This window comes from Aureobasidium namibiae, assembly GCF_000721765.1.
Source record: "Aureobasidium namibiae CBS 147.97 unplaced genomic scaffold scaffold_25, whole genome shotgun sequence".
Lineage (NCBI taxonomy): Eukaryota > Fungi > Ascomycota > Dothideomycetes > Dothideales > Saccotheciaceae > Aureobasidium > Aureobasidium namibiae.
In genome coordinates this window covers 260,712-283,277 of record NW_013581184.1, presented here as the reverse complement: position 1 = coordinate 283,277, position 22,566 = coordinate 260,712, and the positions used below count along the sequence as shown (strand labels likewise).

Genomic DNA, 22,566 nt, shown 5'->3' with positions numbered 1-22,566 from the left:
GGAAAGTCGCATGGTGATAGATTCACTATAGCTAGAGATATAGTGATTTACATAAGAACTTCAGATCTCGATGTTCTTCTCCGAATTTTTCTTTTTTTATATGATAAACAATTTCCAAGTGTTTGAAACATCGATCGGTTTGCAAATCATGTGTTGTAGATAACTGCATGATACTTAGCTGTTTATGCTATACGAAGAATCTACATCTACATGATCATATTACTAGCTATATGTGTAGAGATTTTCAGACTATATAGATGCTACGTTGTTGCGCAATTCATCGAGACACATCAAGAAATCAGATGTTTGGTCGACTTCAAAAGTTCGAATGGAGCGGGTGGCAAAATGCCACGAATTATGCAACGGAGAATATCGGAGACCGGAAGTTCTTTTTGCATTTCTATAGGCTACTTCAAGCCTCATATTATGGTGGGAGAGTAGATGCAGAGATGAATTGAGAGTTCCTTGATGTACACAATATCGCGTATGCATCTATGAAAATGCATGGATATGTTTGGAAACAACATGAGTCCAAAGAAGGCCTGGTTTTCCGCGAATATTATAAACATGGAGGAAGTTTGAGAGGTCTCTAACGCACAGATATATCATATGTATCTATCAAAATGCATAGATATGTATGAACCCAAGGTGAGTCCAGAAAAAGCCCTGTAATCCATGCTTTCCAATGGACGAGGCCTTATATCTTGAGGATATTGTGCATTTCTATAGTTCAGATATCATGTGTCATTTGCGGGGCGAAGGAGAGGAAGCTTTTGTTTGCTATCCTGTTTGTAAGACCACCATGGACAAATTTAAATCTCGGCAGGTACACATTCTGTCTGCTAGACAAAGCATGCAAGTATGTACGTGAATTTGAAGTCGACTTAGGCTGGTAACCATTTGTATTGCTTCAAGGCTACCAAAGGAAAAACTGCAAAACTCCATCCCGGCGTTACTCTTCCTCTCTACTGCAATGACTGCAACATGGCAGCGTATTCTGCCTCCTCCTCCTCCTCCTCTTTGACCAGATCCACCTGCTCAATACAGGTCTCGGTGAAGGCCTGCAAGACCTCGGCTCTGATGGCAGCCGCAGAGCCTGGCCACTGGTCGCGGGTGATCTTGGAGAAGCACTTGCCTCTCCACATCTCCATGGAAATGTGGAGACGACCAGGTCCCCAGATCTTGCGCCAGGAGGTCTGGACTGCCATCTCGGCCTCCTTCTAGGCGGCGACAGCGGCGATCTGCTCTGCCATGATGGCCCGCATGGCGTTCATGACCAGTTCTACTGCGTCATCGGAGGAGCCGTTGACGCGAGATCCTCTTGAGGTCTCGTCGTCGTCGACACCCTCCTCTGCAGGTTGACGGCCTCTGTTGGAGGCGAGGGCGGCGGCAAGGAAGGCAGAGGGCCTAGGTGTGGCCGTGCCATGGCCCGAGGGCGAGCCGAGGGAGGGGCTGGGAGAAGTTCTCATGTGCCTGTACGCGTAAAATTGTCAGTATCAAATTGCGCAATACTTTGTCATACGAGGATGTATCCGTAGAGAGCGGGGTGGGACAAGAAGACATACCTCTCAGGCTCAACATTGCTGGCCTCATCTCTCTCGGCGGAAGAACTATGATAATGTCAGCATCACAATGCATAGTCGAGTAGGACTTCTCTAGTGTGTCCACTGAGAGCCTTGGTCACTAAGTGAGAGGCTATATGGCATACCTTTCTGCGCCAGAAGTACTGGCACTAGCGGCATTGATGGAGGCAGTGGTGGCGGCAGCGACGGCGCTAGGAGCAGGGGCGGTAGTGGTGATAGTAGGGGCCGCGGGAGGAGCAGAGGTGGCAATGGTGGGAGCAGTGGTAGGAGCAGGAACAGTACCAGCCTGTCTAGCTCTACGGCGCTCCTTAGCCAACCACTTACCCATGCCCTCCCATTCCCACCCAATCTCCTTCTCTAGACGGTCCGCATACTTCTTGACGAAGGCCTCGTTGTCATGGTTATAGATACGGCAGTTGTTGATGATTTGATCGAAGTCTGCCTTAAAGGCTGCGGCATCTGCGTAGAGCCCGTTTGCGAGCTTAGTGCCCATGGTACCCATATCCATGGGCTCTCTAATGGTGCGGTAGTAGTCCGGGGCATTGTTTTCTACCTCGTCGACGGGCTGAAGGAAGGCTCTTAAGAATGGAGCCTTGCCGTCACGCTCGAAGCCGAGGAGCTTTTGCAGAAGGTGGTTGCAAAAATCAAGCTCGGTAGCCATTGCAGCGGTATTTGAGGTGAGTATGAAGGTTTAGGGCCTAGCAGCATGGTATTGTAAGCTAATAGTAAGACACAATGTCTCTAGACAACGCAGCAGTAGAGCAAAGAGCGCGCAGAGGGCTATCTGTGTTACTTACGAGGGTGTCTGATCAGCCGCTATGGTACGCGTAGGCTTAAATCTTTATACTGGAGGGAGTCAGGTGGTTTCCGATCGAAAGAGGCAGGAATATCTGTATAGGTGGTGTGCTGGAGGGTCGAGAACACGTAGGGGACATTAGACAAGTCACGGCAGGCGCGAAGAGAGCTTTTCCAGTGTGTGACACGAGCGGGCGCACTCAGATACTGGCCAAGAGTCAATGATATTACCCCGGATCTACGCAACAGTACTCCTTGTCTGTGGTTGGCCTCGAGTCTCTCTATATCACTTGCTCCTACCCAGGAGCATCTCACGTGATCACTAGCGACAGAACATCCCTTGCTTCACCAATTCCTATCACTGTCAGCTGACTTTCTCGATTACGGACCACCTAGCTGGAGGTAGAATAAGTTTTCAGCAATCACTACGAGAAGGGCATACATGAGCCTCAAAGCAGACTACGTGGCCAGGAGAAACAGGACTACCAGTGTGATGCAAACCATATTGGCCGACAAGGAGCTATGGTATGGCAAAGAGACTAACAACCAGACATGACAGCAACATCTGAATTACATCAAGAACCTGACCAACACGGGTACTTTCTTGTACGTCGACTATATCAGCAGTCTTTCCGCCTGCTTCTGTCCATCAACTGTGAGTAATGACTAGTTCAGATCAGTCCAGGAATATGGGCCATCAGCAGGGACTACTACTGCGCTTCAGCAATCCAAATCTGTCCAGAAAGGCAGAGATCCTTTGTTTCTGTGTACCTGTGGTCGGGTGCTTGCATTCGATTGCTGCTACTCATCTCTACTCGGCCCGTCAGCAGGGACCAGACTGTTTCCCTCGTGCGTTGGTTCAACATCAACCCTGAGGCATCATGGTCGTCTATCACAAAAAGGATTGATTGGCCCTGAGTCGTGGCCTCCCAACTTTACATTTTTACACTACTTCAGCTTCCACGTATCGCTCTATGCCATCTATATGGTGTCAGCGTGTGCAAAACAACAGTCCCGCAGATTAGAGAGTACTTAATCATGCGTGCCCGAGGAGCTTTATTTGTAGTTGCTTACTACAGCTTCATCTAGCCTCTGCTCGCACGTCAAGATCGTCCGGGTTGTTTTTCTCGTGCATACACTCAGCATACACTGCAGGAGACCACCAGCCCTACGCGATGTCTAGAGTGGGTTGAGCCCGAGTCGTGGCCTTCCGTGTTGCTGGGCATTTCTGAAACTTTCCACCTGTTAAGTGTTCCTTTCTATGGTCTTTATGCATCTTCAGTGGACAGCTACTCTCTAGGCTACTTTCTGGTAAGGTAGCAGCAGTGAGTCTTCACTCGCGCGTGCCCGAGGCGCGGTGTGTGCATTTGCCTGCCACAATACCGTTCTTCCTCTACTCGAGATCGAGATCTTCTAAGTTATTATACTCGTGCATTTACTTAAAGTACAGTCCAGGATACCGCCTTCTTGCGTGGTGCATAGATTCGGCGGAGCCCGAGTTGTGGCCGTCCATGCTGGTGTACATTTCCATATGGTTACGCCTTTTACGCGTCCCTTTCTATGATCTTTATGCGTCATTAGCGTATAGTTGCCTCTTCTAGCACAACAGACTGCTATGAGCCGGGTGCGTTCACTTACACGTGCCCGATGTGGGTGTTCTCATATTTCTCTAACTCTTCCGCATCCCTCTTTATGGCCCTTATGCGGTTCACTTATGCCCACTCTCTAGCGGGCCACTACTAGTAGAGGATGTTAAACCTACACGTACCTAAGGCACGGACTCTGTCGTGCTTGCTGCAACTCCGTCGTTATCTCTGCTCCACTAACAGCAGCCATATTGTTAGCCTTATGCGTTAGCTTAACGTCTCCACTCAAATACTCTTAATTACAAGTCCTAATGGAAATACTTGCCACCAATTTGACCCAGGCACGAGCTCACGCGTACTATCAAAGGTTTTAGGGTCTACTTCGATGAGAGCCATATATCGTTCCCTTCTGTAAATTAGCCCTGCCCCAATCTCAAGTGCTATAAGATTTCTTTATGACCGTGGCTCGAATGGTGGTCGTAACAATGACTCCAGCCACGAATGGGATTCAAATAGTAGTCGTAAACACCGTTCGCATGACCATTGTTCCTCTTGCCACCATGTGCTTCAGTACATTGACTCAATACTTAACACAACAAACTCCATTCTGCATGTGACATATGAGAGGCTCATCTCGAGTCTAATGCCCAAGACGCGATCTCACCTTCCCCATTTAATGATCAAGCTTGCTCCAACGCCTTTTACCTTTCCCTACGTCTTCTTTATGCGTTAGTACTGCATGATTTACCCACTCACGCGAACGACTCTACTCTATTCCATCACCCCCGTGCGTCAACGCAATATCAACCACAAGATCCCGCGTCCATATGCGATATGCAAACACAAACACCCGTCGACGACCCGAAGCGCGGTCCAGCCTTCCCTATCGGTGCTAGGGAGTGCCTATAAGTGCCTTTTCGGCCTGTGGCATCGACGATCCTGTACGATCCTGTCGACCTCATCCATGGGATTGTTGATTGTAGTAGAAACTGTTGAATCGGGTTGGGAAACGTCTACTCTCATATTTATCAGTCACTGTTTGATGTCTGTCAATCCCTGTTGGTGGCTGAATACCATCCATCGCATGTACCCAGATGTCTTCTTTTGTGCCTCGGGGCCGGCTGTCCTGACAGGTCGATTGTCGCACACTCTGCTGCAGATCCGAGAACACAAACAACAATAATTGCACTTGACTTCTTTGACAGTGCAAAAACATTTTTTCGATTCGCTACACTTGTACCTCCTCGATCCTTCCACTCTACCTAAGGATATACACAGCACCAGAGCGATCCGCAGAAACAATCATACCAAACGGATACTCCAACAACGCAACAGCAGTAACGGTATCCTTATGCCCCTTGAGCAACTGATTCGCCGATTTGCGAATAACTTCATACCTCGCCACCTTGCCTTCCCTCTCTTTCTTTTTGCCCTTTGATGCAGTGCTACCTCTTTCACTCTCTGCATCGTTGGACACAGGTGACGCGCGGCCAGGTGCTGGACTAGACGAGTGTTTTTCCTTCTCAGAGACGCTGTCGCTGAGGGATTGTTCAGTGTAGGCGGAAATATCGTTGCCAAATTTGGAGGCTGTGTAGATGGCTTTGTCGTCTTTGTCGTTGACAATCATGGACGAGGAAATGCGATCGGTGTCCCAGAAGCGGATCTTCCAGTCTGGGCCTGTGGTGACCAGGAAAGGGTGGCGAGGTTCCGAGCTGTCTGGTGAAGTGTGCATGGACATGGTGAATGCCTTGACAGCGCCTGCACTGCCGCCCGAACCCCCTCCTGATTTGTCCTTACCATTATCGGATGGGCGAGCACTGAGGTGTGGGTCTGTGGCCAGAGAGCCGAGAATGCGAGATGGCATGGCGCCAGACTTGTCTTCATCGACATTGAGGAGTTCGAAGTCTCTGGCTTTCAGCCCGGTTCTGCCATCGCTCTGATCAACGTGATATACTTCGAGACAGACGAGCTTCTCCAAGTCCCATACAGACACATGGCTTGGAGATGTCAGACCAGCAACGCAGATCTTGACTCGCTTACTGTCCTTCCTGCTAGGGTGTAATGTAAGTCGTGTGATGGGAGCTGGACGTGGTACGGTCCAAGCACGAAGTCGAAGGCGGAAGCGAAGATCCCAGATGTCGAGAACGCCATGCGATGTGCCTACCAAAAGCCATTGCCATCGTTTCGAAATGCAGAATGTTGTTGGTGTGCCGTGTTGTATCGGATTGACGAGCTCATACATCACGTCCATCAAGTAGATATCGATGAACAGGATGCGGCAGAGGTTTGTGACTATCACGCAAACAGATCTACCATCCATCTTTCCGTGTTCGACGCCAATGGCGTACTCCTTCTGCCCAGGCTTGGTAGGTATCACCCAGCTACGCAACACCTGGAGTTTGCCATAGCGTAGAGTGCCATTTGCTTCGGTCACTTCTACCTTGACGATATCGACAGTGCCATCAGAAGCGGTCGAAATGAAGCTATGCGTAGACTCCACAAAGCAAACACTGGTAATTGGTGCTCCAGAAGCATGTCTATGGGCTTGGCGCGATCTATACGCCATATTGCGTTCGAAGCGGCTGGTGTCCCATACTCTTACTGAACCATCATCGGATCCGGTGAGGAAGAATACCTGATCTGGCGAAACGGCAATACAGTTGACTTGTGCTTCATGTTCCTCGAGAACAGCAGTCAATTGTCCTTCGGGCTTCCAATATCCTTGCGATTGTTGGTTGGGAGCATCCTTGGTTGTCACACGAGCACGAGGTCTTGTTGACACTTTGGGGCCAAACTCGCGGTCACTACCAGGATTGGACCCAGTATAGACTGTGTCTAGCAACTTGAGGACGGTCGGATCACCGCCGTGGTAAGAGTGCGTCGCAGAGATCTTAGGTCGTGCTGGCTTTGGGGTAGGGGTCGCTTGACCGGAAGGTGAGGGCAGAGCAGACGCTTGGTTCGCAGGGATATCAAGTTTGCCGACAGCAGTGGTCGAGTCTGTGCCTGTTTCTGCGTATGCCTTTGTCTGTTCTGTGCGTTTCATGAGATTCATCGCGCTTGATTTTGAACGAAGAGCATGGTTATGTCCACTTCTCACAGACATTGTTGATGCCGGAGATGTCGAAAGATATGTAGGAGCATCAATACTTGCCATCTGTTTACGATGATTGGGTGCTTTGCTGTTGATGGGTGTGGCATTCGATGGTCCATCTGCGCTTGGTGTTTGCTGCGAGGTCGAAGGATATGGCTTGCCTCTTGCTGGATTAAACAGGTTCTTGCCATCCTGATCTGCAGGCGTAGCAGCATCGCGTAGAGCCTCCTCGAGCGAAGTCTTCACATCCGGCTGTGTTGTGTTGGCTGGAGGGCGGTATGTCTGGTAAGACGTGGTGTCCGCTTCGAAGAAAACGTTCTGTAATGGTACTTGTATAGCACTTAGAGAAACAATCTGGTTGAGCTGAGAGTCATTCTGCTTGCCACCTTCTTTGTCAGAGCGCATAGTGGTTCGCCAGATATAGTCTCTTAGCGCAAGAAGCTTGGGTTCGTCTTCAGTACGCATTCCAGCCACTCGGAGCTTTGCGAGCCACTGCTCATCATCATCGTTCTTCATTGCTTTGCTCAACACACGAGTCTCGCCATCATGATAGAAGTCGGATAGAGTTTTGTTGCTGCCCGCTTCAAAAGCAAAGCTCCTGACCTGTTGTGCTTGTTTCCAGAAGATGCTCTTGTCAGCTTTCTCTGCCCAACTCTTTGCTAAATCGTATGCTGGTCGAGGGAAAGGTTTCTGGAGAGCGTCCAGTAGTTCGTATTCCGAGAGACCGGCTGATGGCATCTTCAACACAGGCTTTAGTAGCGGCATGATCATACTCCAGACATCTGCATCAGAGAGGTGTGTGGAAGATGCTTCGATGAACTGCACAGCAGCTTCACGGATCCATACATTTGGATGTAGAGTGAAGCGTGATACAATGAGGACCAGTTCCACTGTCGTCCACCGCTGGAACAGTCCAAGATGTGCCATACTTGACAGTGATCTTATCACCTGTTCAGTCACAGTCTCTTCTGGATCAGTCAGTGCTTGAACCATCAGCGGCAGGATGAAGTCTTCCAAACTTGGGCCGCCGATGAAAGCAGCAACGCCAACTATGGTCTCGAAGAAAGCACACTTGAGCGTCCAATCCTCCTCATTCAGATATGTGTTCAGATGGGTCAGAATCAAATCGCTTGCGATGTTCTCGCCGAAGAATACGCAGAGGCTTGTGACAGAGCCTAGGAAGGCTCGCTTGACCGAAGGATCATCGTCTTGCAGGAACAGCTTAGTCTGGGCTTCGAAATGCTGGATGAGGTCCTCGCGGGTGGTGTCATAAGTGTTCTGATACGCAGCATATGATGTAATGTCGTCTTCTGCTTCTGGGTCAGTAGAAGGCAAAGAGCCATCAGCACGCAATGCTTGCATCATGTCCAAGAACCTAGCGGCTGTCGTGGCTAACTTTGCAAGACAAGTTGCATACGTCGCTCTTAGTGGTCCTGACTTGCGGAACATGGGGCTTGCAACAAACTTTTGCAGACGCGGCAGCAGATAGTTGGGGAATATGAAGACGTTCATAGGTGACAACACACTGACGATGGCCAGTAGCTGGGTGATGGTTCTCAGCGCAGCCATTCGAACGCTTTCTGACTCATCTTCGAGCAGAGCAATAGCAAACGGCAGTACTCTGTCAAGCTTCGCTTCGTCGGTCAACCTTTCTCCTAAGGCCAGAAGCAGCTCACAGCCTCTGATCTTGGAACTTGCACGAGCAGTCGTCCTCAAAGCCGAGATCACGACGTTGAGGAAGAGAAGAGCTCCGTTATCCTGAACACTTCCAGCACGATCTGCCGCATCGTGTCTGTTGTTCGGTAAATCCACCTGAAGAGGGAAAAGATCAAGGCCCGAGGTGATCGGTGCGCGAGTAGACTTCTCTAGCTTCTCCACGTCGGAGAATCCAAGGAAGTACGAGATTTTGTCAAAGTCGGCATTGATACGCTCAATGCGATCGTCCGAGCCTCCCGAATTCTTTGCTCCAAAGACTACCGGCTTTCTACCAGAAGTTGGGTCGGTAATGAGATGCATGTATTGATGCAAGAATGTGTAGAAGTAGTCTGGGAAGCACTTGGCCCGCCAGAACTGCAGATAGTCCTCAGCACTGTACCGCTTTGCCGGATCGAGTTGGATCATGTGAGCAACCATTTCTCTGATATTCTCATCTTTGATATTGTTCAGGATAGTGTGTGTTGGGTCATAGTCTCCGCGGCGATACTTGAACAGTTGACTGAGTGTAAAGGTGGGCTTCTCGGTGAAGAGCTCAGCGATGACACATCCGACGCTGAAGATGTCCATCGGCCAGGTGACTTCATGCCAATTCTCTTTGGCCTTCTTCTCGTATTCGTCGTCCTGCGAACTTGGCTCATGTTCCCTGAGTTCTTCATCATCTACAAACCGCTCAGGGGCAACGTAACAGATGCGGCGGCCTGTAGTATCGAAGAAGATGGAGAATGTCGCAGGGTTGTTTTCTGGTAGTCGACCAGGTTTGAATGCAGTGGAGAAGTCGGTCAGGTACAGCCAATTCCAGGTAGTCACAAGCATGTTCTCAGTTTTGATATCTCCGTGACAGATGTTCTTCGCATGACTCTCTCTGACCGCGCACAAGAGCTGGTACGCGATCCACTTCCTCTCAACATCCTCAAGAGATGGATTAGTGCTAATTCTGTCGTAGAGGGAGCTGTGAATGTATTGGCGGACGAGGTAGCCATTCGTTGCTGTTTCAATGATTCGATGGTACGGCAAAGTGTTTGGTACATCTGAGAGCTCCCTTCTCTGGAGAAACAGCTTCTGAGAATAGTCCTCGAGTTTGAGGTTGGGGTATGGCTTGATAAAGACCTTGGCGATTACAAGTCCGTCCTTGTGTCTTGCGCGGATTGTTTTCATAAACCGTACAGCGCCGAGACTCCTCTCAGTCTCCAGGTCGGCGAGTTCAGGGACATCGATACCAGCCGAGCCAGCAGAAACGTTGATAGAATAACCTTGACCCATAATGGTGGTTGTCTACGCGCATGTTTCGCGTTCTCGGAGTCCTTAGGGTATCAGAATGGGGGGAGCTTGTGGCACATGGCTTTGGCTCGACAGTCAGATAGGTGAAAGGTCGTCAGGTATCATTCAGAGGCATTATCAAGAATTTGTGCGATTGCAATGTTCAATGCTAATCCAGGTGTTTGGGCAGTCACATGGGGTTGGACTGGATGCCAAGCAAACATCCCACCTTCGAGCCAAGCCGCCTGCTCGCGAGGCGTTCAGGCACAACAGCAAGAACTCGCGAAATGCAGGTGATCGACATGAAGGTTCTGAATCGTCCAAATATATAGCCTGCTCGTTGCGTATACAGCTGTACGAGAAGATGTGCGGTCAGTTGTCCGCCTTAGACGGAGTTGTTGTCAATATCACACAGTACACATAGTCACAGACTCGAAAGCGCAGGCAAGATGAAGTGTTTTGAAGTATTATTTCGTTGATTCATGACCATCAGGTATTTCTACTCTGATTCGTATATATGCATTGAAGCATTCGCAATGCTTCTCATATCAAATGAGGTATTTGCGTTTTGGGGTCGAAATAGGTTGTTTTTCAAACGAGAAAGGGATGCATGGGTATCCTTGAAAGTGCTGGCTCAGAAAGGAGAGAGGAAGCATTTAGTTGGAGGGACCGAAAGAGCCCTTCTTTGCGAGCTCGGCAGCCTCCTCTTCGGCAATCTGCTGGTCGATCTTGGCTCCCTTGCTGGGCTCGTTGCCGTGCGATCTGGCCTGTGTGGTGTGTAAGTATGTTGTTGTATGATGGTGGATGTTGTCTTGAACGTACGGGAAGAGTAGCATCCTTCTCGATCTGCTGGGCCTGGAGAGACTTCTCCTCACCCTCCTTCTCGCGCTTCTCCTCACGCTCGAGCTTGTTGGCGATGGTGCGCTCGTCCTCTGATATAGTGTTAGTGAATGTGTACAAGGCATGTTGACAAGTGTTTGTTCTTACTGGAGTCGTTGGCCTGGTGAGAATGCTCCTTGCCCTCATGGAAGCGAGCCTCCTGCTTGGCCTCGTTGATCTCAGAGTCCTTGTAGGTTCTCTGGTCCTGAGCCTCGTAGACAGCAGAGTTACCGACGTTGGAAGTTCCAGACATTGTGATTGATTTGTGGTGGGAGGTGAGGGGTTGGTGGGGTGAAGTTGTTGGTGAATTGATGGAGTTGTGAGGTGTAGAAGTGTGATGTAGGAGGGAAAAGAAACGTGAAAGAGTGTTTTGCAGAGGTTAAATGTGTCTTCACAGCTCCTGCAGGAAACCACGACGTCACTGCCTGCTTGACATCATCAAGAATCTTCTCCAAGACTGGCAGGTGTGGGGTTGGTTGGAGCTTTGGGCAGCTACAAAACCCACTTTGCTGTGACACACACGCGATCGAAACTCGGAAACTGTCTGTGTTTGTTGAGCAGCACTCCGTCATGGGAGCGCCTTGTGAAATTGATATTTTTTCCATGCCTTGCTACATCTTATGACGAGACAACTCAAGTGTCTTTGGGAATCATCCATCTAAACGCCGGCCAGCTTTTTTCATGCATGCATTTCAGTTCCAGTAAAATCATCAGTAAAAACGCCAAACAAGCCCAATCCCCCCCCCCACTCGATTGCACAGAAATTCTAGTTGTATCGTGCGCTTCGCTTTCCCCCGATTGCTTCGGCCCTACTCCATCTCGATCGTGCCTGGTGGCTTGCTGGTCACTATTTGGCCGTTAGTAAATTCATGTCCAGAAGTTTCTGATGTGATATTGGTTGTTATGGTGACTTACCCTCGTACAGCACGCGACACACACCGTCGACCTCGTTGACGATACGAGTGCTGACCTTGCTCAAGAACTTGGTGGGGAAGTCGAAAACGTCGGCGGTCATGAAGTCAGTGGTCTCTACGGCTCTCAGAGCAATGACTTGAGCGTGGACTCTCTTGTCGCCCATGACACCGACAGCCTTGACAGGCAGAAGAGCGGCGTAAGCCTGGCTGATCTGCTTGTAGTAGCCGGCCTTCTTGATCTCATCAATGAAGATGAAATCAGCCTGCTGGGCAATGCGGACCTGGTCGCGAGTGACCTCTCCAATGATACGAATAGCAAGACCTGGGCCAGGGAAGGGGTGTCTCCAGACAAGGTCCTCCGGAATGCCGAGTTGAGTACCAAGAGCGCGAACCTCGTCCTTGAACAGTTCTCTGAGAGGCTCAATGAGCTTCAGGTGCATGCCCTCGAGCAGACCACCAACGTTGTGGTGAGTCTTGATGGTGGCGCTGGGGCCCTTGAACGAGATACTCTCGATAACGTCGGGGTAGAGAGTACCCTGGAGGAGCCACTCGATCTCGCCCTCGTTGGCAGAGCCCTTGGCAGCAGCAGCAATCTCCTTTGCCTTCTCCTGGAAGATCTCGATGAAAGTGTTTCCGATAATCTTGCGCTTCTTCTCGGGGTCATCCTTGACACCTGCGAGCAGGTCGAGGAAGCGGTCGCTAGCGTCAATGACGGTAAGGTTGATGCCAAGTCCAGCAGTAAGAGTCTCCTTGACCTGCTTGGCCTCGTTCAGGCGCAGAACACCGTTGTCGACCATGATGGCGTGGAATCTGTCGCCAATGGCCTCGTGCATGAGCTTGGCGGCGACAGTCGAGTCGACACCACCGCTGACAGCACCAATGACTTGTCCCTTGGGGCCAACGAGGGCTCTGATTCTGTCAATCTCCTTGCCAACGAAAGCGTCCATGGTCCAATCTTGCTTGGCGCCGCAAATGTTGGCGGCGAAGTTCTTGATGAGCGGCGTGCCCTTCTTGGTGTGGGTGACTTCGGGGTGGAATTGGATACCGAACCACTCCTTCTCCTCGTGGGCAATACCGGCGAAAGGTGCGTTCTCGGAAGCGGCGACGGTGACGAAACCGGCGGGGCGCTGAGAGAGCTTGTCACCGTGGGACATCCAGACGTCCATGTCCTCCTCGAGACCAGCGAAGAGAGCATCGACATGGGCGGTCTTGCCAGTGTGCTTGTGAACGTTCAGGATGGCGTGGCCGTATTCACGCTTCTCGCCAGCAACGACGTTCTTCTGGTCGCTGTGCCATGCAATCTCCTGGAGACCGTAGCAGATGCCGAGAATTGGGACACCCAACTCGAAGACAGCGGGGTCGACGTGGGGTGCGTCATCCCAGTAGACAGAGTAGGGACCACCGGAAAGAATGATACCCTTGGGCTTGAAGGAGAGCTCCGAGATCTTCTGGGTGCAGGGAAGCATCTCAGAGTAGATACTCAGCTCGCGCAGACGGCGGGTGATCAGATGGGTGTATTGCGATCCGAAGTCGAGCACCAAGATGGTGTCGAAGAGGGTGTGGGGCGGGGGAGGAACATTGGTGGTTGAGTCGGCCATTGTAAGAATTGTGTGTCCTAGATGCGACAGGCGGCGCTACAAGACAATAGAGAGAGAGTGTGGTAGGTGGGATGACTGGTTGGAGATCAATAATTTTTCTCTCTTCAGAAAGTAAAGGTCAGGGTCCGACCTCGAAGATAGACTGACACGCTTTACCTGTTTGGGTATAGTGTCTTGGCCTTCGCTATCTAGACCTTATCGCGCTGCGAGGACAGGGTGATACTGGAAACCACTGTCTACGAGCAATGATGCTGATTTTCTCGTCAACCTATGGTATTTATCTTACTCTAGTTTGCTAAGTATATCAAGACTGGTCGTATCCAGGCTTTGTGATGGTCTCAATTCAATTGATTCAGCAAATGGTCGTCGGTGGTCGAAAACGCAATTCGGTAAGTCGAGATTTGAAAAGTGGACTCGAACCTGTCTGACCTATACCGAGTCAATCTCAACACACGAGCCCATTAACCCAAAACAATTGGTCGTTAGTGGCATTCAATGCAACTTTCGTTAGAGACTTCAAGGAAGAAGACTACCGCGGCAAAACATGTGTCTGGCAAACTTGCGTATCTCGTTGCGACATCTCCGTGTTCAATGAGCTTTAACGCGTGGAGCTGTGGAAATGCATAAGACTCTGGAGACTGGACCGTAGCCATCGAGATGCAACCTAATACAGGCTCTCTCTCTCTCTTTCTGGATCTACTGCTAGCCTAGGGATTACTATGGCTTTTCAGAGCAGCACATGGTGAAGAGAAGATCAAAACCCATGCAAAAAGGGACCAAGTCGCGTTACAATGTATCACAGACGCGTAGTTGGATGTATGCCTTTGGTATTGTATTTTTCGATTCTTCTCGTACATCAACACCATCAGTTGCCCGACAGGTACTCTCCAACACCCTTGATAGCATCATTGAATCTGCTCGCCTCGACCAGAATCAAATGTCCCTGCGGCCTAATACCCGCCTCCTGGAAAGCTCTCTTCGCATCACTCGCCCCCTCCTCGCCCACCTTGTCATGATCAAAGTTACCATGACCCACTCCAAATCTATGCAACGCCTCGTCCTCCGGGTGGAAGTAGAAAGTCATAGCGTCCTGCTTCTGCTGCTTTCCCTTTTTCTGAGGACGTGACTCTTGAGCGTCAAGTTTTGATTCCACCTCTGTGTAGGTTTTTGAGAGAATGAGGTAGTGGGAGAAGTTGTAGGGTTCTTTTTCGTCGATTGCCCATTGGATTTCTTCTTGCAGCATGGTGTACATGGGTGTGACGATTTCGGAGGGCATGTTGATGAAGCGTTCGGTGAGGATGAGGCCGACTTCTGCTTTTGAGTCTGCGGCGAGTAGGGAGGGTAGTGTGGACAGAGAAGGGATGGTAGCGGCCTTTCGTGAGAGATAGTTGGCGAGGTCGGCGATAACGGGGTTGTCTTTGTGTTGGCGCATGTTCAGGACTGTGAGGAAGGCGAAGGGATCGCTTTCGTTGCCGTCGGTCTTGACGGTGCTGCCGAGCATGGGTTGCGAAAGGATCAGGTCGGCGAGGGCAGACAGATTGAAGAGTTCGTTGTCGACATCGAGGAGTTGGCGGAGGAGAGTTTTGAGGCCGTGGAAGTCGACAGCGGGTTGCGGGTCGAACCATTCAAAGTCGACATCGATCATGTCCTCATCCTGGTAGTAGCTTGGTTAGTGGTCTGGTCGTTGAGTCCGAGTCTTGGGACTGTCTAGTCGTACATCGCTGCTCGACTCGTCATCGTCGCGCATCTTGTGGTCCTTGACCGGTGCGTCCTCTGCTGTTGTCTTTCTCTTGGGCATTGTGTCGGATATGTTATGTAGATTGTGATGAGATGCAGCAAAAAGTTAGGTGTAGATCAAGGTGCATCAACTTTTGAGAGTGCACGGACCCCCTGCAATGCAATCGCATGTGATGATGGTCTTCGTCCTGATCATCCTCATTCGGCAACTCTCCCGAGGTCCACAAGCGTCGAGCTTCATTTTCTGGAGAGACGACTTCTGATAGAATTGAGTTACATGAGCCGATCGTGAGCTCAGACTGCTTTCCATTCTTGTAGCAACAAGCGAGTTGACTTGGCAGATCAATTGAAAGTCACATAATCATCTATCCTTGTCTTGATACGTTTTCCCCTCTACCTCTAGCTACATACATATCCACACAATCACTCAACATGGACTCCCTGACCAAAAAGACCCTCGATGTTTCTCGCAACTTGACATACACTTACTACCACCACCCACCAGCTCAGCCTGAGAACCCTACTGTTCTCTGTATCCATGGCTTCCCCGACGAGGCAGCGGAATGGGCAGATCTCGCGACCACCCATCTCATCCCAGCTGGCTACGGTGTCATCGCAGTCGACTGTCTAGGCTACGCCGGCACCTCCAAGCCCCTAGACCCAGCTCTTTACGCCTTCGAGCACATGACCAAGGACCTCTCCGAAATCCTCGACAACGAGAAACTCGAGAAAGTCATTTCTCTCGGCCACGACTGGGGCTGTGCTCTCGCCCAAAGATTCTACAACTACTATCCCGAACGCGTGCTGGGTCTCGTAATGGTCAATGTATCCTACAATGCCCCCGGCGATCAACCCTTCAACCTCGGCGCCACAAACGAAATGACCACAAAGTTCTTCGGCTACCCTGCTTTTGCATACTGGTACCTGTTGTCCAGCCAAGACGGCTACAAGACCTTGGATGCAAACATCTCGGGCGTCTTTGATGTGCTCCACGGCACTCCAGACTCCTGGTTACAGACAGTCTGCGCACCCGATGGTCTCAAAAACTTTTTGACCGAGAACAAATCTCAAGCTACCGAGTCTTACGCCACTGCACCAATGAGAGAAGCATTCATCTCTCGCTTCTCCCGCGATGGCTTCGCTGCACCATCATGTTGGTACAAGGCCACCGTGAACAACCACCAAAGCTTTGAAGCTGCAAAAGTAAAGAAGAGCGTTGTGGAAGTGCCTTCATTGTTCGTCGGTTTCGCCAGCGATAAAGTATGCAGGCCAGAGGCAATTGGAATGGCGGTGATGAAGGGGTTGTTGCCGAAACTCACGAATGTTACACTGGAGGGTGGGCACTGGGGTTTACATGCCAATGCTGATAAGTTTGGCAAGACTGTTGTGGAATGGCTGAAGAAGGAGCTTTAGATGGTGTTGCTAGATGGTAGGCTTGATGTAGAACTGCATATAACATTCAAAATTAGAGCCTATGACGATGACGCACTACGCATATTTGATTGAGCGAAGAGTTGCAAGTTTGAAATTTCTTTGAATTTTTGGTGCTTTTTGTTTATCTTCTGTTGTTCTTCTAACTATGCAAAACGTTCGCAAAAAACCGCTCGGGCTGGCTCATTAGATAGCTTTTCAATCATTGCATGCTTCATGACCTGATGATATCATTTCCTCAACAGTGCTCGAGTATGGAGTATAACCAGAGACGCAACTGTACTTCCCCAAATACAGTCGAAAGCTCGTGTTCATCCCTTTCACTCAGCGCTGTTGTATGTAGTTTAACCCAGCAATTCGACGTCCAGACCAATAGCTCTCATGAACAGGTTGACTTCGCCCAATTTTCTAGCAGCCATGTCCTGAGGCAATTGCTTGCTGATCTCAACAGTAGCCATGACTCTGTCCTTGACGCCGAGAACAAGACGCTGTTGTTGTTCAGGGCTGGCACTGACACCCATGGTAGCCAAGAACTGCCAGATCTCAAAGTCGTTGCTGGTGTTGACGTTCTCAGTGGTGAAGATGTATGGGAGCACAGGCTCAGCAAGGTCGAAGAGGCGGTTGTAGAGTTGTGTCCATTGTGCCCAGTCTTCGTCTGAGACTTGAGCGCTTGATTGCTGTTTCACGAGGAAGGCACGAGATACGAGCATTGTGAGCATGGCAACACCAATCTTGGTGCGAACGATGGCTTGTACGTTGACGCGGTCGAGAACAAGGCCAACGAGGCCGGAGATGATGTTGAGAGGAGCATCACCAATGTAGGCGAGCAGAGTAGGAATGACAGCTTGACTGAACAGCTCGACCTCGTCACGAACAGCGCGAGGCAGTTGAGGCTCGTCAGGGTGAGGGTAAGCCAAGCGGATGACATCCAGAATGTCGAGATGGATAATGAGGATGGTCAAAATAGTCAGACGCTGTTGATCGTCGATGTGACGGAAGACACGCGGGATGGCCTTCTTTCCCTTGGCGTGTGACAAGATGGCGATGAATGGATGAGGACTCGAGGGGTTTTGCTGGATGGGTTCCATAACTCGTAGGTTGAACCACAGCTTCTGATTAAGCTCGTGAGCTCTTTGTCTCCACTCAATATGACGCTGGATGGCATCAGGATGGCTCTCTTCATTCGGCGGCGGAGGCAGGTGACGCTCGTGATCCTCCATCTGCATCAAAGTCTCGTAGACGTTCTCGATGTTGCGGAGGGTAGACTTGCGGTCTGCAACGCTGGGCTTGGCGACTCTCTCCTTGTGAGGTCTGCTCTCGCTATCGGGACGCTTGAAGCTCAAGAGAGGACGGGGAGTCTTGGAATTGCTGAAGGCAATCTTGCCCAGACTGCCCTCTACAATCAACTGTCTGTTCTTTGGTCTAGCTTTGGCAGCCTCGACCGCACGCTGGACCTGTTGCTCCATTCTCTGCATGTGGTTGTCTCCGCCGCGGGGATGTCTGCGACCAGCTCCGTAGCGACCACCGGTCTGGAAAAGGTATGTCTGGGCAAACTGGTTCAGGGGTTGACCAGGGTGCTGCCTAGGGGCACCACGGATTTGAGCGTAGACTTGGTAGTAGAAGTCTTCGGCAAGCTGAGCATCCGAGGACTGCTCGTCGACACCACCAGTGGCAGTCAGGAGTTGTTGCAGCTGAATGCGGGTGATGAAGTTCTTGTCCTGAGGGGTCATGAGGCCGTTGTCCTTGGAGAGCAGGAAAATCTTGTGGTTGCGCTTTGCACGCTTGGCTTCTTCTGCGAGGAAGTGTGCACGCTGCTCGTCAGACAGTTGCATCATTTGGTTGGCCTGAGTGATAGGAGGTCCAGAGTAGGAGTCGCGGTGGCCATGGCCTGATTCGCCGGGTGGGGGACCGGAGGGAGGACCAGTGGGAGGCATCTGCTGCTGGAGCTGCTGAGCGATCAAACCAGGGTTCTGCATGCCAGGAGGAGGCTGGACGGGCATGTGCTGTTGCTGAGGGAAGGGGGAGCCCATCTGAGGCTCTCTTGAGGGCTGTCGCGGAGTGTGCTGTTGCATCTGCTGTACACCGGGGAAGCTGCTACCAGGAGCGTGGAAAGGCTCTTGAACAGGGGTATGGTGCTGAGGCATGTTGATGGCACCGGACAGAGGTCGCGACTGTTGGCGCATCGAAGCCTCGACCTCCTCAAGGCTCATCATCTTTCTGCTAGAAGGAGTCGAAGGCTTGAACTGAGGCTCTTGTTGCTGCTGCTGCTGCGACGGCTTCTTGGACGGCAGGCCCCAAATGCTGGCATTGGCTTCGAGCTGGGGAATGTACTCGGGCTTGGAGTAGTTTTCGTAACCGGAGCGCTTAGGTTGCTGCTGCTGGTGGTGGTGTTGCTGATGTTGGAAGCGCTGCTGAGGCTGCGAGGGCTGACGAGCATAGTGCAAGGCCTGTTCCTCTTCGATGGTTCCGGCAACCTTGTTGGTGGTGCCGAAGAAGTCGAAGTCCTTGCCTACACGGCCGCCGTCGCCAAAGGTATCATCGTTGAAGGCATCGCCAGCCTCGTCGAGCTTGTCGGCTAGGGCATCGTAGCTGTCGTCGAAGTTGAGGCTGATAGAGGTTCAGTCATGGGTTGGAGCAAGAGGCAGTGAATATCGTGGACTCACACATCACCTTGATCGGCAGCATTGTCGCGGTTGGCGAAAGCAAAGGCGTCTTGCTGGCCGGCGAAGAAGCCACGACCAGCGTCTCTGTCCTGCTTGTCGCGAGGGAGGTTGGTGTCGAAGCCAAAGAAGGACATGGCGGACTGCGAGAGTGAAGAGAGGGGAAGAACTAGGGAGCAGTCGACCAAAGACGGCGCGAGTCGTAGGTTGCCGACTCAACCACTGGAGATTGATACGGGCAATCGAAGGTATCGCAGGCGCGGGGTATGCGCTCGTATGAGAGGATGCGGCGGCGATGTCAAGCGGCAGCAACAATGATGATGCGGCGGGCGGCCAGCTTGACTCTCATCGCTCTCGACGAAGACCGGTGATGACATATACCGGAGAATAGCCGTGCGCGGTGCTCGATCTGCCAAGATCGCTGGACCTGGATGCTTTCGACCGTGCAACCAGATCAGGTTCATTAAAGTCACGATAACTTCAGCTGCATGCTATAATGTCTATCTAATTCTGGTACAGCATGGCGGCCACGGCTAGGGCTAGTACGAAGGAGCCAGGTCGGGGATGCGATTTCTGTTGAACCGTTGTTTTCCACCAAGAGAAAGTGTAGGCAAGGAGAAAGCTCGACCGCTGAGCACCAGAACGCGCGGTGCAGTCGTGCTAGCAGCTTGACCCCTTTTCTCCCTTCAGCTGAGATAGATAGAATCGACCACGTTCAATACAAATTGCACGCCTCTCGCATCTTGGAGTTGCGGCGATTGCTTCCTTCCCTTTATCTTCCTGCCCTGCGGCTTTTCTAGCCGTTCATTATATGGGACGTTAGGGACTTGTCTTACTCCCAAGTCACTCCTTTTAACTACTTTGGCTTTTTGTCCCCGTACCCTTCTCCACAAATACGCGCAACCAGCCGGACTTGCTTGGTGCTATTCTAGCCTTCGTGGCATTTTACGACAACTCTTCTCTTCACCTGCTTCCAACACCATCGCAACAATGGCGGCCAGGTATCTGCGATACATTGTCTTTGCCGTCGTCGCTCTCGTCGTCCTCTTCTTCATCTCCAGCTCCTCATCAGTCCCCGGACACGAATATGCCACAGACTTGATCAAGGACTCGAGCTCAAGATGGCGTGGCTCGGGCTCGCAGGAAGCTGCTCACGGCGACGTCAAAGAGTCCCACCCTGACCAGGCCACCACTCCCAACACCCACGCCGGCCTTCCTCCTGCAACCAACCCCGGCCCTCGCATGAACGCCACCTTTGTTACTCTTGCCCGCAACTCGGACGTTTGGGAGATTGCTCGTTCCATCCGTCAAGTCGAGGACCGCTTCAACAAGAAATTCAACTACGACTGGGTCTTCCTGAACGACCAGCCTTTCGACGACCAGTTCAAGGCTGTTACTTCAGCTCTGACTTCCGGAAACACAAAATATGGCGAGATCCCCAAGGAGCACTGGTCTTTCCCCGAGTGGATTGATCAAGACAAGGCTGCCAAGGTGCGCGCCGACATGGCCGCTAGAAAGATCATCTACGGAGACTCGATCAGTTACAGACACATGTGTCGCTACGAATCCGGCTTCTTCTTCCGTCACCCCTTGATGCTCGATTACGAGTGGTACTGGCGTGTTGAGCCCAGCATCGAGCTTTTCTGCGACATTGATTACGATACCTTCAAGTTCATGGCCGACAACAAGAAGAAGTACAGTTTCACCCTCTCTCTGTACGAGTACGTCGAGACCATCCCCACTCTGTGGGAGAGCACCAAGAAGTGGATGAAGAACCACCCTGAGCACATTGTTGAGGGCAACTCTATGGGCTTCCTCTCCGACGACGGTGGTGACACCTACAACCACTGCCATTTCGTGAGTACTCACGCAAGCAGCCACTTCAAACAAGCATACTAATCCATTTCCAGTGGTCCAACTTCGAAATCGGCAACCTCGACTGGCTCCGCAGCCCCGCCTACATCGACTACTTCGAGTCCCTCGACAAGGACGGCGGTTTCTTCTACGAGCGTTGGGGAGACGCTCCCGTCCACTCCATCGCTGCCGGCCTCACTCTTAAGAAGGAGGAGATCCACTTCTTCAACGACATTGCCTACTACCACGTCCCCTTCACCCACTGCCCCACCGGCGAGCAATACAGAATGGACCACAAGTGCCACTGCAACCCCAAGGACAACTTTGACTGGAACGGCTACTCATGTGAGTTCTACATACCCTTTCAGGCCACAAGAAATAGTTACTGACATGGTAAAAAACAGGTACCGCACGCTACTATGAGCTCAACAAGATGGACAAGCCAGCAGGCTGGGAGCAAGAGAACAGCTGACGGTCTAAGCGACGCTATGCTTGGCCCATCATCCTGCTTATCGTGCTTTCCGTGCTCGTCGGCTGTTTCATCCTTTTGCTTTCCATTCGCCCTCTGCTCAATGCTTTACACTCTATGCGCAACAAACGCAGTCGCTACGAGCCACTTGGCTCCCATAAACCCATGTCGGAACGAAGAAATATCTATTAGAAAAAGGATTGTCGGCTGGCTTTTGCAAATCTTTCTTATCCATTTTTTTCTTGGGCATTGGCGGAGATGGGGAGTGTAGGAATACATCACAGGGCGGAGGCGTTTTTGAGAAAAGGCTTCGGTGTGCATGGGGCATGATTCGCTATCAGTGTTTTTGAGACACAACAACCCAGAAAGAAAAGAGATAAAGATTCGTGAAATTATATGTTTGAAGAACTGATTATTGTCTGTTGTGATGATACCATCCGTATCCCCTATGTGCTGTAAAGTATGTCAACACTCACATCCACTTTTGAAGGCATAGATTCGAATCTTATTACCTATAGCAATGCATGGTTGTTTCCAGAGTAAAGGCCTAGTTCAAGGAGATGGAGTGAGACAGTGCTTTCTCGATGGAAACGGTTTGGCTCTTGAGAAAACTATGCATTGCTATAGCTGACGCCTCTCTCGTCAACAGTCAAGCGGAGCTGAGCTATCAGATGCAACAGTTCCTTTCTAGACGACAGCAAAGGCCATATACAGATGATGATGTTGTGGCTCTCGATGGATGCTTCCTGATTACTGAGGGGATTGTGCGTTTTCTATAGATTGTAGCAAAGTCCACAGAGAGAGGATGGTGTTGTGTACTTTCTGTGTAGCTATTGAAAGAAACTATGCCTTTGTATGGTCGCCTAGATGGTGTGAGTCGCATACTGGGGAGGCATGGTATCGCGATTTTTTGGAGAATTGATAATTATTGATTCGTCATGCTGATATTATGATTTTGGCCCGTCCTTGACCGTCCTCTTTGCTCACAGTCATTAA

At 50.9% G+C, this 22,566-nt stretch overlaps 8 protein-coding genes across 8 annotated transcripts; 2 read left to right on the top strand and 6 right to left on the bottom strand.

The window, feature by feature from the left end:
- Nucleotides 1–965: 965 nt before the first annotated feature.
- M436DRAFT_86174 (Bromodomain-containing protein) lies at nt 966–2,244 on the bottom strand (the record flags this gene model as incomplete). The annotated part of the gene is made up of 4 exons (XM_013567532.1): nt 966–1,220; nt 1,278–1,473; nt 1,566–1,610; nt 1,709–2,244. 4 exons carry the CDS (start codon nt 2,242–2,244, stop codon nt 966–968), a joined length of 1,032 nt encoding a protein of 343 aa, XP_013422986.1.
- A 2,978-nt stretch (nt 2,245–5,222) lies between these two features.
- On the bottom strand, nt 5,223–10,031 carry M436DRAFT_57760 (protein kinase WD40; the record flags this gene model as incomplete). Its single annotated transcript, XM_013567455.1, has 3 exons — nt 5,223–5,722; nt 5,762–9,349; nt 9,401–10,031. The coding sequence occupies 3 exons, from the start codon at nt 10,029–10,031 to the stop codon at nt 5,223–5,225; spliced, it is 4,719 nt and encodes a 1,572-aa protein (XP_013422909.1).
- Nucleotides 10,032–10,684: 653 nt separating this feature from the next.
- M436DRAFT_57836 (uncharacterized protein) lies at nt 10,685–11,160 on the bottom strand (the record flags this gene model as incomplete). Its single annotated transcript, XM_013567469.1, has 3 exons — nt 10,685–10,795; nt 10,851–10,960; nt 11,016–11,160. The coding sequence occupies 3 exons, from the start codon at nt 11,158–11,160 to the stop codon at nt 10,685–10,687; spliced, it is 366 nt and encodes a 121-aa protein (XP_013422923.1).
- A 556-nt stretch (nt 11,161–11,716) lies between these two features.
- On the bottom strand, nt 11,717–13,419 carry M436DRAFT_67917 (GMP synthase subunit B; the record flags this gene model as incomplete). Its single annotated transcript, XM_013567488.1, has 2 exons — nt 11,717–11,754; nt 11,823–13,419. 2 exons carry the CDS (start codon nt 13,417–13,419, stop codon nt 11,717–11,719), a joined length of 1,635 nt encoding a protein of 544 aa, XP_013422942.1.
- Nucleotides 13,420–14,284: 865 nt separating this feature from the next.
- M436DRAFT_86170 (uncharacterized protein) lies at nt 14,285–15,217 on the bottom strand (the record flags this gene model as incomplete). The annotated part of the gene is made up of 2 exons (XM_013567531.1): nt 14,285–15,073; nt 15,137–15,217. 2 exons carry the CDS (start codon nt 15,215–15,217, stop codon nt 14,285–14,287), a joined length of 870 nt encoding a protein of 289 aa, XP_013422985.1.
- Nucleotides 15,218–15,588: 371 nt separating this feature from the next.
- M436DRAFT_57651 (alpha/beta-hydrolase) lies at nt 15,589–16,569 on the top strand (the record flags this gene model as incomplete). Its single annotated transcript, XM_013567437.1, has 1 exon — nt 15,589–16,569. The coding sequence occupies one exon, from the start codon at nt 15,589–15,591 to the stop codon at nt 16,567–16,569; it is 981 nt and encodes a 326-aa protein (XP_013422891.1).
- A 362-nt stretch (nt 16,570–16,931) lies between these two features.
- Nucleotides 16,932–19,384, bottom strand: M436DRAFT_57796 (uncharacterized protein; the record flags this gene model as incomplete). Its single annotated transcript, XM_013567464.1, has 2 exons — nt 16,932–19,194; nt 19,251–19,384. 2 exons carry the CDS (start codon nt 19,382–19,384, stop codon nt 16,932–16,934), a joined length of 2,397 nt encoding a protein of 798 aa, XP_013422918.1.
- Nucleotides 19,385–20,237: 853 nt separating this feature from the next.
- Nucleotides 20,238–21,573, top strand: M436DRAFT_67913 (glycolipid 2-alpha-mannosyltransferase; the record flags this gene model as incomplete). The annotated part of the gene is made up of 3 exons (XM_013567487.1): nt 20,238–21,104; nt 21,158–21,446; nt 21,506–21,573. The coding sequence occupies 3 exons, from the start codon at nt 20,238–20,240 to the stop codon at nt 21,571–21,573; spliced, it is 1,224 nt and encodes a 407-aa protein (XP_013422941.1).
- Between the last annotated feature and the right edge of the window lie 993 nt (nt 21,574–22,566).